Source organism: Ornithorhynchus anatinus, chromosome 7 (assembly GCF_004115215.2).
Source record: "Ornithorhynchus anatinus isolate Pmale09 chromosome 7, mOrnAna1.pri.v4, whole genome shotgun sequence".
In the NCBI taxonomy this organism is placed as follows: Eukaryota; Metazoa; Chordata; class Mammalia; order Monotremata; family Ornithorhynchidae; genus Ornithorhynchus; species Ornithorhynchus anatinus.
This window is the reverse complement of record NC_041734.1, coordinates 69,296,105-69,309,769: the sequence shown is the minus strand read 5'-3', so window position 1 is coordinate 69,309,769 and position 13,665 is coordinate 69,296,105. Positions and strand designations below refer to the sequence as shown.

The 13,665-nt window shown below is 56.6% G+C and overlaps 1 protein-coding gene across 1 annotated transcript; it reads left to right on the top strand.

The window, feature by feature from the left end:
• The first annotated feature begins 560 nt into the window (after window positions 1-560).
• CDKN1A (cyclin dependent kinase inhibitor 1A) lies at window positions 561-13,462 on the top strand. Its single transcript, XM_029069724.2, has 3 exons — window positions 561-714; window positions 8,169-8,627; window positions 12,096-13,462. The coding sequence occupies exons 1-3, from the start codon at window positions 690-692 to the stop codon at window positions 12,143-12,145; spliced, it is 534 nt and encodes a 177-aa protein (XP_028925557.1). The 5' UTR covers window positions 561-689; the 3' UTR covers window positions 12,146-13,462.
• The last annotated feature ends 203 nt before the right edge of the window (window positions 13,463-13,665 follow it).

Genomic DNA, 13,665 nt, shown 5'->3' with positions numbered 1-13,665 from the left:
GAGGGGATGGATAGGGGGATGGATGGGGAGGGGATAGATGGGGGAATGGATGGGGAGGGGATGGATGGGGAGGGGATGGATGGGGGAGGGGATGGATGGGGGAGGGGATGGATGGGGGAATGGATAGGGGGATGGATGTGGAGGGGATGGATAGGGGGAATGGATGGGGCGGGGATGGATGGGGGGAATAGATAGGGGGGTGAATGGGAGAGGGGACGGATGGGGGGGGCGGGGATAAATCCCGTTTCTGCCTCATCCTTCCTAACTCCCCTCCCCTCGCCTCCCCTCCCCTCCTCCCCGCCCCCGCCCCCGCCCGTCGTCCGTCGTCCGTCGTCCGTCGGGCCCGTCCTGCGCTCTGTGTGTCGGTGGCCGGTGGCCGGGGGCCGGTCCCCGCCCCCCGCGGCCCGGCCCGGCCCCGCCCCCCGCCCCCCCGCCCCCCGGCCCCCGGCCCGCCCCGCGGCCCCTCCCCGCCCCCGGCGGGCCGGTCCCTTTTATTGCCGAGCCGGTGGGGCCCGGGCGGCGGCGGCAACAGCAGCGGGGCCGGAGGGAGACGGAGAGGAGAGATCCGGACCCGGGGAGAGGAGAAGAGAGGAGAGGAGAGGAGAGAAGAGAGGAGAGGAGAGAAGAGGAGAGGAGAGCCGAGCCCCGGAGCCCCGCAGCCTCTGCAACACCCCGCAGCCCCCGGGAACATGGACCGGGATCGGGATCGGGACGGTGAGCGGGGATCCGGGGGGGCCCGGGGGCCAGGGGGGGGGCCCGGGGGGTCGGGAGGAGCGAGGAGGGGGGGCTCCGGGACGGGGGACGCGAACCCAAGGCCCCCTCTGCGGGGCAGGACGCTCCCTCCTCTCCCCTCCCCCCCACGACCCTCCCCCAGATACGCACACACACACACACACACAGAGCCAGAGAGCCCCCCTTCCCCCGCCCCGCCCCGGCCGTGGGCAGACCCCTGTCCCCCTCCTCGCCCCCCCCGGGGCCGCCGGGATGCTCGGCCAGGTGGGGGGAGGGGCGGCCCCGGGCGGGGGGGTCCCGGGGGTCCCGGGGGCCGACGATGGGTGGGCCCTGCCAACCGGGGCAGCTCTTGACGACCCCCAGGGGAGGGGCGGGGGCGTCGTCCATCCAGTCCCTCCGCCCCCTCCCCCCTTGGGGCGCCCCCTCCCCCATGCCCCCCACCCGAGAGGCAGGGGCAAGGGCCGGGGGGCGGAGGGGCGGGGGCAGCCCCACCCACAAGGCTTCCCAGTCCCGGGAGACGACGACGACGACGGCGGCGGGGGTGGGGGGCTTTCCTGGCCGCCGCCGCGGGACACTTCCTATTTTTGCTCCCACACCCCCCCTCCCCTCCCCCTCCCAGCTGGGAGCCGCTCACCTGGGACCCCCAGACCCCACCCCCATCCCGGCGATGGGGGGAGGGGCGCGGAGGCAGGGGCATCCTGGCATTGGACGACGGTGGGATTTTTTTCCCCTCCTCGGGCCAGGCCTGCCCCCCAAGGGGACACACGCATCCCCCCCCCAAACCCCCCCAAACCCCCCAACCCCTCCCCTGGCCGTCCTGGGGCCTCTTGCCCTCTTAGCTTTGCCACTTCCCACCTGTGCGGGGAAGCGGCAGGTGGAGAAGACACTTGCAGGGGGCTTTGTGTGTCTGGGTGGGGGGGGGTCTCTGTGGGGGGGTCCTACAGCCGTGCAGATGGACGGGGAAGGGGCCATAATAATAATAATAATAATCATGTGGGTATTTGTTAAGCGCTTACTATATGTCAAGCACTGCCCTAAGCGCTGGGGCGAGATAGAAGGTCAGCAGATTGTCCCACGCAGGGATCACAGTCTTCGTCCTCATTTAACAGGAGGGAAGGGAGGCACAGAACAGTTAGGGTCCGCACGCTGATGTGCGGGGGCGGGGGAGGGTGTTTGTGTGTGTTTGGGGGGATGTGTGCGGGTGTGAGTGTGCCGGTGGGTTGGCTGTGTATGTGCAGGGGGCCGCGATGTGTACGCGCACTTCAGGGGTTGCGTTGGTAGGCGCAGCCTGATTTGTGTGGAAGTGGGGGTCATGCTTGGACGGGGGCAGGCCGGATTGTGTGTGTGTGACTGTGTGTGTGTGTGTAGGTCATGCTTGGACGTGGGCAGGCTGGATTGTTTATGTGTTTGTGTGTGTGTGTGAAGTACGTGTGTGTAGGTCATGCTTGGACGTGGGCAGGCCGGATTGTTTGTGTGTATTATGCTTGGACGTAGAGTGTGGGTGTGTGTAAGTACGTGTGTGTAGGTCATGCTTGGACATGGGCGGGCCGGATTGTTTGTGTGTGATAGGCTTGGACGTAGGCAGGCTGGAGAGTGTGTGTGTGTGTGAGTACATGTGTGTAAGTCAGGCTTGGACGTGGGCGGGCCGGATTGTTTGTGGGTGTTAGGCTCGGACATGGGCAGCCCGGAGTGTGCGTGTGTGTGTAAGTACATGTGTGTAGGTCATGCTTGGACTTGGGCGGGCCGGATTGTTTGTGTGTGTTAGGCTTGGACGTAGGCAGGCTGGAGAGTGTGTGTGTACTAGTATGCGTGTGTGACAGTACATGTGTGTAAGTCATGCTTGGACTTGGGCGGGCCGGATTGTTTGTGTGTATTAGGCTTGGACGTTGGCAGGCTGGAGAGTGTATGTGTGTGTATGAGTACATGTGTGTAAGTCAGGCTTGGACGTGGGCGGGCCGGAGTGTGTGTGTGTCTGTGTTTAAGTGTAAGTACGTGTGTGTAGGTCATGCTTGGACGTGGGCGGGCCGGATTGCTTGTGTGTGTTAGGTTTGGACGTAGGCAGGCTGGAGAGTGTGTGTGTATGAGTACATGGGTGTAAATCGTGCCTGGACGTGGGCGGGCCCGGATTGTTTGTGTGTGTTAGGCTTGGACGTGGGCAGGAAGGAGTGTGTGTGTGTGTGTGTGTGCATGCGAGCCTGGCCAGTGTGTGTGTGTGTGCGTGCGTGAGTAGAGTGCTGGATTTCCCAACGGCATCACATGCAGTTTCGGAAGGCTGCGTGACGTGCCGAGCTTCTCCCTTCCCCTTCCCCCTCCCCGAGCGGGGCTTGTGACGTGCGACCGCCCTGCCGGGGAGGGGGGGGGTTTGTCGCTTCCCCCGAACTTGAGTCACCGCGTTGGACGGTGCCCGCCTCCTTCCTGCTCAGGCCGGGCGGGAAGTGCCCGGGCGCACAGCGCCACCTCCTGGCCAGAGGCGGGAGGGCGCGCGCATGCGCGTCCCGCCGACCGAGGGCGAGCCCCGCCCCGGGGGGGCGGGGGAGGGGGGAGAGGGTGCGCGCGCAGCCTCGCGGTTAGGCCGCCGGCCCCGAGTCGCCAGGACCCGGGTTCGAATCCCGCCCCCCCCCCCCCCCCCCCCCGGTCCCTCCTCGGCTGCGTCACCCGGCCCAACTCGCCCGGGGCAGAAGTAATAATAATTACGGTATTTGTTAAATGCATTCGATAGTATTTATTGAGCGCTTACTATGTGCAGAGCACTGGACTAAGCGCTCGGAATGGACAAATGGGTAACGGATAGAGACAGTCCCTGCCCTTTGACGGGTTTACGGTCTAATCGGGGGAGACGGACAGACAAGGACGATAGCAATAAATAGAATCGAGGGGATGAACATCTCATTAAAACAATAGCAAATAATAATAATGTTGGTATTTGTTAAGCGCTTACTATGTGCAGAGCACTGTTCTAAGCGCTGGGGGAGATACAGGGTCATCAGGTTGTCCCACGTGAGGCTCACAGTCTTAATCCCCATTTTACAGATGAGGGAACTGAGGCACCGAGAAGTGAAGTGCCTTGCCCACAGTCACACAGCTGCCAAGTGGCAGAGTGGGATTCATTCATTCATTCATTCAATAGGATTTATTGAGCGCTTACTATGTGCAGAGCACTGGACTAAGCGCTTGGGATGAACAAGTCGGCAACAGATAGAGACAGTCCCTGCCGTTTGACGGGCTTACGGTCTAATCGGGGGGATTTGAACCCATGACCTCTGGCTCCCAAGCCCATGCTCTTTCCACTGAGCCACGCTGCTTCTCTGCTGACTGTGTGCCAAGCACTGGGCTCAGCACCGGGGTGGATACAAGCCAGTTGTGGGGGGAGGGGGGGCAGGTCCCTGTCCCACGTGGGGCTCAGGGTCTCCATCACCATTTGACAGGAGAGGGGGCCGAGGCCCAGTGACGTGACTTAAGAATAATGTTGGTATTTGTTAAGCGCTTACTATGTGCAGAGCACTGTTCTAAGAGCTGGGGGAGATACAGGGACATCAGGTTGTCCCATGTGAGGCTCACCGTCTTCATCCCCATTTGACAGGTGAGGGAACTGAGCCACAGAGAAGGGAAGTGACTAGCCCACAGTCACACAGCTGACAGGTGGCAGAGTGGGGATTCGAACCCATGACCTCTGACTCCCAAGCCTGGGCTCTTTCCACTGAGCCACGCTGCTTGCCCAAGGTCATCCAACAGGCAAGGGGGCGGAATCGGGCTTTAATCCTAATTGATAGCAAAAATGATCATTCATATATTATTCAATAGTATTTATTGATAATCTCGGTATACAAATGCCATCGTTATTATTATTCACTTAATAATCATGTGGGTATCCGTTAAGCGCTTACTATGTGCCGAGCACTGTCCTGAGCGCTGGGATGGATACAAGGTGATCAGGTTGTCCCACGTGAGGCTCATGGCTCTGAATCCCCATTTTACAGATGAGGGAACTGGGACACCGAGAAGTGAAGTGACTTGCCCAGAGTCACTTTGACCCATGACCCCTGACTCCTAAGCCCACACTCTTTCCACTGAGCCACGCTGCCTAAGCGCTTCTGCCGTGGCAAGGGGGGGTGGACGGCGGTGCAAGCAGGTGGGACGCAGTGCCTGACCCACTTGACCCTCCCACAGTCTGAAGTAGGGGAGAGAACAGCTGCTTTACCCCCTCCTTCCCCGAGGAGAGGGGAGAGGGTGACAATCAGAACCTGAGGGGTAGTGAAAGTAACAGTCCCTTTGGAGCCTCCACTAGGTACACCGAGAAGCAGCCTGGCTTAGTGGAAAGAGCCCCGGGCTTGGGAGTCAGAGGACGTGGGTTCTAATTCATTTATTCAATAGTATTTATTGAGCGCTTACAATACGCAGAGCACTGCACTAGGAGCTTGGAATATCCAGTTGGGCAACAGATGGAGACAGTCCCTGCCCAGTGACGGGCTCACAGTCTAATCGGGGAGACAGACGGCAAAGCGAAACAGAACAAAAACAAGACGACGTGATCATGATAAATAGAATCAAGGGGATGTACCTCTCATTAACAGAATAAGTAGGGTAATAATATATACAAATGAGGACAGTGCTGAGAGGAGGGGAAGGGGAGGGAGGGGAAGGAGCAGAGGGTGGGGTGCTGTGTGGCCTGGGGCAAGCCACTGAACTTCTCTGTACCTCGGTTATCTCACCTGTAAAATGGGGATGAAGACTGTGAGCCCCAGGAGGGCCAACCTGAATACCTTGTATCTACCCCGGCGCTTAGAACAGTGCTTGGCGTGTAGTAAGCGCTTAACAAATGCCATAATTATTATTATTGTTATTATTACAGTGGACTGTACTGTAGGCTTGGAAGGTGTAACAGGTCCCCAAGACACCTTCCCTGTCCACTGGGGACTTTAACAGTCTTGCGAATGGATTAAGAATGTTAAAGATGGAGAAGCTACAAGGCGTACTGGATGGAGCACGGGCCTGGGAGTCAGAAGCCCCTAGGTTCTAATCCCGGTTCCGCCATTTGTCTGCTGCCAGCGTTTAGTACAGTGCTTGGCACATAGTAAGTGCTTAACAAATACCATCATTATTATTATTATCTTGGGCAAGTCATTACACTGTGGGCCCTCAGACCCCCGGCCCCTCTTTCATCATGATGGCAGGACATAGGGTGGCCGCCTGAAAGGGCTGGGGAGGAGGGGAAGAGCTGGCCTTGTTGCTGAATTGTTCTTTCCGAGCGCTTAGTACAGTGCTCTGAACACAGCAAGCACTCAATAAATGCGAATGAATGAGTGAATCGGGGCAGAACAATAAATTATATTTGTTGAGCCCCTGCCAGGAGGGGAGAAGAGAAGGACCCGCTGCAGTGGAACGGACATAAGCCGTTCACAAATGGTCTATGGCCAAAGTAGAGGATAAATAGATGTCTGAATAAATATGAGTTAATCTAAATGGAGATTATGTGTTAATGTTGGAGGTGGGTAAATGCTGGGATGTGAAAATAGAAGCGTTGGGTTGTTGTGGGCAGCCTGGGGAGGTGAGCTTAGTTAAAGAAGGTCTCTTGGAGGTTGGTGGGTCTGTTGGAAGATGGAGAGAAGGGACTTGGAAGTTGGAAGGGCTAGAAGATTTGAAGGGGAGGGAATTGCAGGTAGGAGGAAGGGTCTGAGCAAGAGGTAGGGAAGTGTGAGCTGCAGCGAGGCTTAAGTGGCAAGAGCCCGGGCTTGGGAGCCAGAGGACGTGGGTCCTAATCCCGGCTCCGCCACCTGTCAGCTGTGTGACTGTGGGCAAGTCACTTCACTTCTCGGTGCCTCAGTTCCCTCATCTGTAAAATGGGGATTAAGACCGTGAACCTCACGTGGGACAACCTGTTAAGCTTGTGTCTACCCCAGCGCTTAGAACAGTGCTCGGCACATATTAAGCGCTTAACAGATACCAACGTTATTCTCCGTGCCTCAGTTACCTCATCTGTGAAATGGGGATTAAGACCGTGAGCCTCAGGTGGGACAACCTGATTACCTTGTATCTACCCCAGTACTTAGAACATCGTAAGCCCTTAACAAATACCGTCATCATTATTATTCCAAGACCTGAGAATTAGCCCCTGGACGAAGGGGTTAATCAACTCTGTTATATTATACCCTTCCAAGCGCTTAGTACAGGGCTCTGCACACAGTAAGAGCTCAACAAATAATGATTGATTGATGGATAAAGGGAATTGTAAAGTAGGTAGGAAGATCCCTGAGGCTAGGGGACTGTTGTCCAACCTGATGAGCTCGCATCTACCCCAGCGCTTGGCATGGTGCCTGGCACATAATAAGCGCTTAAATAACATTAAATAAATAATAAACACTTACCCTCCTATTGTATGCTCCCAAGAGCTTACCACAGGGCTCTGCACGCAGCAGGTGCTCAATCAATCCATCGACACCCCCACCCCCCTTGAGAATGTCTAGAGTGCTCCTTGTCCAAGCGCTCAGAGCTCAGAATTCCTCTGGGTCGTCTTCACGATGTCCCTATGCAGAGCGGAGGGGTGAAAGGCCTCATCACCCCACTTTCCGAGTGGGAAAACTGAGTCCTAGAGGCTGTGTTCAGGTCGGCAACAGCTGAGGGCCAGGCTGGGCCTGAGCCAGGATCGCCCTGTTCCTTGTAGACTCTGTTGATTCCTTTTCCTTTTGAAACCACAGACTTACCGCCAAGCCAGATATTCCCGCCAAGATTCGGGAGGGATCACATTTTGTAGTCCAAGGAAGCGGGGGCGGTTGACGCCAAGAGAGTGGGAGAGGGGCTTGGCGGGAGCAGGGGCAGGACCGCAGGGAGAGAGAGAGAGAGGGAAGGTCATGCTATTTTTAATTTCCCGCCTCCGTCCCTGGGTGACAGCGCAACAGTCCAGCCAGGCACACGGAGTCCAGGAAGCAACTGGCAGGCGGGGTGACGGGGTGGGAGAGCAGGGGGGAGGGATGGGGGACGAAGAGGGAGGGAGGGAGGGGAGGGTGAGGCCCGGAGGGAGGGCGGGGCCACCGCCGGCCTTGTTTTCTTTGGCCTAGAAACTTCTTTCTCAAGAATAAACCTTTGGTTTCAGCCCGAGGGGCGAGATGTCCAGGTCTCCTGTATCACATAATGTCTACTCTCCCTGCTCCGCTAATAATATCGGTTATGGTGTTTGTTGAGCGCTTATTTTGTGCCAAGCACTGTACTAAGCTCTGGGGTAGGCACAAGATAATGAGGTCAGAAGCAACCATCAGGGAGCCGACTGGGGGAAACCAGGGGTGCGGCGGGGGGATAACCGGGGGTGCTGCGGGGACGGGGAAAGCGGGGGCTCTTCTTGGGAGGAACCAGGGTTGCTTTATGGGTCAAACGGGGTAACTGGCCAGCCGTCCCGAGGCGCCCGCCGGGCCTCCCGGTGACCCCGACCCCTCTCGGTCTCGCAGGCCGAGCCTCCGCGTCCGGCGTGGCGGGCCGGAGCCAGCCGATCGCCTGCAGCGGGAAGCTGTGCCGGAACCTGTTCGGGCCGGTGGACGCGGAGCAGCTGCGACAGGAAGCCCAGGCCCTCCTGCAGAGCTGCGCCGATGAAGCCCAGCGCCGCTGGAACTTCGACTTTATCACCGAGACGCCCCTGGAGGGAGACTTCGCGTGGGAGAGGGTGCGGGACCTGGACCTGCCCGCCCTCTACCTGGCCTCGCCGGGCTGGCGCGGCCGGGAGGGCCCGGCGGGGAAGTGGCAGAGGGCCCGGCCGGCCTCCCCGGCTCTGGTGCAGATCTCCTCCCGGGGGGACCACGTGGACCTGTCGCTCTCCTGTGCGGTGGGGCCGCCCCCCCAGAGGCAGGATGTGGGGTCCCCGGCCAACAGCACCCCCCGGGGACACAAGCGGCGCCAGACCAGCATGACAGGTGGGTGCTTGGACCCTCCCGCCTTGTGGGGGTAAGGGGAGGGGAGTCTCCCCCAGTCCCCGTCTGCTCCCCCAGCCTAAGAAGCAGCGTGGCTGAGTGGAAAGAGCCCGGGCTTGGGAGTCAGAGATCGTGGGTTCTAATCCCGGCTCCGCCGCTTGTCAGCTGCGTGACCTTGGGCAAGTCACGTGACTTCTCTGACCCTCAGTGACCGCATCCGGAAAATGGGCATTAAGACTTTGAGCCCCACGTGGGACAACCTGATGACCTTGTATCGACCCCAGCGCTTAGAACAGTGCTCGACACATAGTGAGCGCTTAACGGATACCGTCATCATTATTAATGCTCTGGGTACCATCTCCGTCCCTCCCAACCCCACCGGTCCCTCTCAGTGCCCCCCAGGGCCCGATGCAGACCTGGGCAGTGCCATCTTGGTGCCGGGGCTTCCCCTAGGATCTGCTGTGCACCGCCTGACACTGCTCCAGACTCAGGCGTGGCCTCCTGGAAAGAACCCGAGCCTGGGATCAGAAGATCCGATTTCTAATCCCGGTTCTGCTACTTTCATTCATTCATTCAATCGTATTTATCGAGAGCTTTCTCTGTGCAGAGCACTGTAGTAAGTGCTTGGAACGTACGATTCGGCAACAGATAGAGACAATCCCTGCCCAACAGCGGGCCTGCTGGGTGACGGTGGTCAAGTCACTTCACTTTTCAGTTTCCTCAGCTCTGTAGTGGGGATTCAGTGACTGTCCTCCCTCCTTACTTGGATTGTGAACCCCATGTGGGACGGGGACTGTGCCCCACCTGATTATCTTGTGTCTACCCCTGTGCTTAGTACAGTGCCTGGCACGTAACTTATACCACAGTGGTTATTATTGCTGTCAGATCATTGCCCTGTTGTAGAGGGCAAACCGAGGCTGCCCAGCCAAGAGTAGCTGATGGGAATTTGAACTCCCGGCCCCTCAGCCCCACCCGAATTTTAAGAAAGCCATTGGCCTGGTCTACCCTGCTCTTGGTCTCCCCGAGGGCTGTGGGGTCTGGCTAAAGTCCAGAGGGGATACGGAGAAAGCCCAGATGGTGTTTCACGGGGCTCTGCCCTGCGTTGCCCGGGGCATAGGCAGTTGTCCCCGGCAGGACAACCACCCCACCACAACCATCATCGCCGCTCCACCCAAGCTCCACGCCCTGAGCGGCCCTGAGAGATCCCCGTGTGATGGGAAATCCAGTCTTTTTGGTTTTGCAGCCTGGCTGACCCAGCCACGGACCCAGCTCGAGAGGCCTGCGGGCTCATAATAATCGTAACTGGGATATTTGTTAAGTCCTTTCTATGTGCCAAGCGCAGTACTAAGCACTGGGATAGATCCAAGATAATCAGGTCCCACATGGGGCTCCCAGTCGAGGTAGGAGAGAGAACAGACATTGAGTCCTCTTGATTTTTAAAGGTATTTGTTAAGCTCTTATGTGCCAGGGATTGTACTAAGCACGGAGGTAGACACAAGATAATCAGGTAGGACACAGTCCACGTCCCCCAAGGGACTCACAGTCCAAGTAAGAGAGAGAACGGGTCTCACAGGCTCAATCCCCATTTTGCAGTTGAAGGCCCAGAGAAGTGAAGCGGAGCCGGGTTTCGAACCCATGACCTCTGACTCTCAAGCCCGGCCCCTATCCACTAGATCCTGCTGCCCCTACCAACCACCACCCCCTCGGGGATGCCCCGACTGATTATCTCTGCTCCCACTATCTCTACCCCAGGAACCGCAACCCAGAAACACTCCTGCGCCTTTTCCCACCCGTCGCCCCCGCAGAACCTTGTCCAATAGATATAACAATTACAATTGTCCTTTTTTGTTAAGCACTTACTGTCTGCCAAACACCGAAATAGATACAAAATAAACAGGACCCAGTCCCTGTCCCTGTCCCTCATGGTACTCGCAGTCTAAAGGGGAGGGAGAACAGATACCTTAAGCCCATTTTAGAAGCAGTGTGGCCCAGGGGAAAGAGCATGGACCTGGGAGTAGAGGACCTGGGTTCTAATCTCGCCTCTGCCCCTTGCCTGCTGTGTGACTTTGGGAAGTCACTTCAATTCTCTCTATCGGTCTCAGTTTCTTCACCTTTAAAAAAGAGTTTAAATACGCGTTCTTTCTCCCACTTAGACTGCGAGTCTCACGTGGGACAGGGACTGTGTCTGATCTGCTTATATAGTACATCTGTCCCGGCATTTAGTACATAGTAAGGGCTTGCCGAATACCATCGTTATTACTATTATTATTTCACAGCCGAGGGAGTTGAGGTCCAGAGAAGTGAAGTGATTTGCCCAAGTCCCACAGCAGGCGAGTGGCAGAGCCCGCATTAAGAATTTGGAGGGGAAGGAGAGAAGGTATCTTATTCTTAGCTTAGAAGCGGCAGGGCCTAGTGAATAGGGCACAGGCTTGAGAGTCAGAAGGACCTAGGTTCTAATCCTGGCTCCTCCGCTTGTCTGCTGTGTGATCTTGGGTGAGTCACTTCGCTTCTCTGTGCCTCAATGATCTCCTCTGTAAAATGAGGATTAAGACTGTGAGCCCCGAGTGGGACATGGACCATGTCCAACCTGATTAGCTTGTATCCACCCCAGTGCTTAGTTTGGTGTCTGGCACATAGTAAGCACTTAACAGATACCATTAAAACAAAAAAATCCAGGTCCAGACTCCCAGCCTTGGGCTATTTTTGATGGTAGTGTTGAGAGAGAACCTGGAGTCTCCCCACTTTTCCTTATTCTTCCTTCCCCATCCTGCTACCTTTGACCGTTACCAGCCTTGCAAATAAATTCAGTCAAGTCAATCGTACTTACTGAGCACTCACTGTGTACAGAGGACTACACTAAGTGCTTGGGAGATTACAATATTCATTCATTCAATAGTATTGAGCACTTACTATGTGCACAACACTGTACTAAACGGTTGGAATGTACAATTCAGCAACAGATAGAAACAATCTCTGCCCATCGACTGGCTCACAGTCTAATCAGGGGAGACAGACGGACAAAAAAAAGACAACTTAATCGCAATAAATAGAATCAAGGGGATGTACACCTCATTAACAAAATAAATAGGGTAATAAAAATATATACAAATGAGCACAGTGCTGAGGGGAGGGGAAAGGAGAGGGGAAGGAGCAGAGGGAAAGAGGGGACAAGGGGCTTAGCTGAGGGGAGGTGAAGGCGGGGCAGAGAGGGAGCAGAGGGAGCAGAGGGGAAAGGGGATGCTCAGTCTGGGAAGGCCTCTTGGAGGAGGTGAGCTCTCAGTAGGATATAACAACAGACAGACACGTTCCGTGCCCACAACGAGCTTAAGTTACTGTCCCAGATGAAGTCCTTTCCCACTCCCCCTCCGGGCAAATAAGGCAGTGCAAAGTACTGTACTGAGCGCATGGGAGAGTATCCTATAACAATAAACAGACACATTCCCTCACTGCCACTGTCTCTTCTCTCTCTAGATTTCTACCATTCCAAGCGTCGGTTGGTCCTCGCCAAGACGAAGCCCTGATTCCACAGCCATGGAAGTTTGCTCCGCCTCCCCACTCCCTTCTAACTCTTATTTGTTTGTTTTTAATTATTGTATCGTTTGTATTTTAATTTAATTTCTTTATTCTGTGTATATAGTGTCCCCTCCAGGCCAGAGGGTCCTTTAGTCTCCAGCTTTCACCTATTTAAAGAAAGTTTTATGAGCTGGATGCCTGGATCGGATGGTTTGGTATTTTTGTATTGCAAAACATTATTTAAAATGTTCTCGTCATTTGTACGCATTTTCCTTTATCCTGTAAAACAGAATGAAGTTGGCTTCGGCCCTAGGGTGGCCCGGATGATGAGAGATGATCTGGCTTTCATCTTTCCCTGAGGCAGATGCACTATGTTTGGGATGTCGGGAGGGATAGAGCTGAGGGCAGAGCGTCCGGATGTCGGCCTTGCCCTTCCGCTAAACTCTCCCCACCCGGTGGAGAGGTTTCTGGGTCCCCGGTTCCCTAGCTGCCCCCCCCCCCCTCCTTTTTTGTTTTGCACGAAGTCCGGGGAGACTGCCGCCCTAGGGAATCTGGGGTGTGGGCCTGCACCCCCCTCAGAGACACGGGTCTACTCCCCCTCCCCCCACCCCCAAAACGGGCCAGCCCCCCAACTTTGGGATCCTGTAGCATTCACGGTGCTGCCCCGCACTTTCCGAGGAGGCCTGCTTCCACCGCCTCTCTCGTCTTCTCCCAGGGACCCGACCCCCTTGCATTCCCTCCATGGGAGAGGAGGGAGGGCGTTTGGAGTCTGAGGGCGGGAGATTTGAACCAAGCTTCCTGCCCCAGTGGAATGAGGGCTCCCCCACCCCCCAAATCAGGCTCCTCCCTCGAGCTTCCTGGTTCTTCTTGGTTCCTACCTCATGTGGTTCCTGGGTGTCTCCCCCTCTTCCTGCCCCCGAAACAAGAGCACCCAGGTCTGACTGTCCTTCCTGAGCTCCGGCTCCTCCGGCCACTTGTCCGACTGTGGCTGTGGAGTCAAGTTGGGGGCGCGGAGAGGTGGGGTGAGGGAATCTTCCCCTGCCCTCTCCTCCTTCACCTCGCTCCCTTCTGCAGGCCCTTCATTCACACAATGGTATTTTCTGAGCGCCTACTGTGTGCAGAGCACTGAACTGCGCGTTCGGGAGAGAACAACTGAAGTAAAAAGACCTGGTCCCTATCCTTATTTTCCTTCCTCTTTTTGCACTTTGTGTAGTGGGTCCTATCCCGGGGCTCGTTCTTGGAGATGACGTGGCCGGGCGTTTCCCAATTGGGTGGCATGAAAACTTTACTTTGTGAGCAATAAAGCTGATTAGACAGGCTGGGTATCCTGGTGTGAGCGCGTGTATGTGCATGTGTGTGTCTACGTTTCCTCCCCTTCCCACGTCTCCGGGCCCACAGCCCCTATTCTGGCCCACGGGTAAGAAGAGATCCCACTCTTGCCCCTCTCCTCCTTCCCAGTGAAGTCTCTGTGCCACAGCCAGCTAGTCCTTTTACCACCCAGGCCTTGGACCCCAGTGTGTGCAGATCA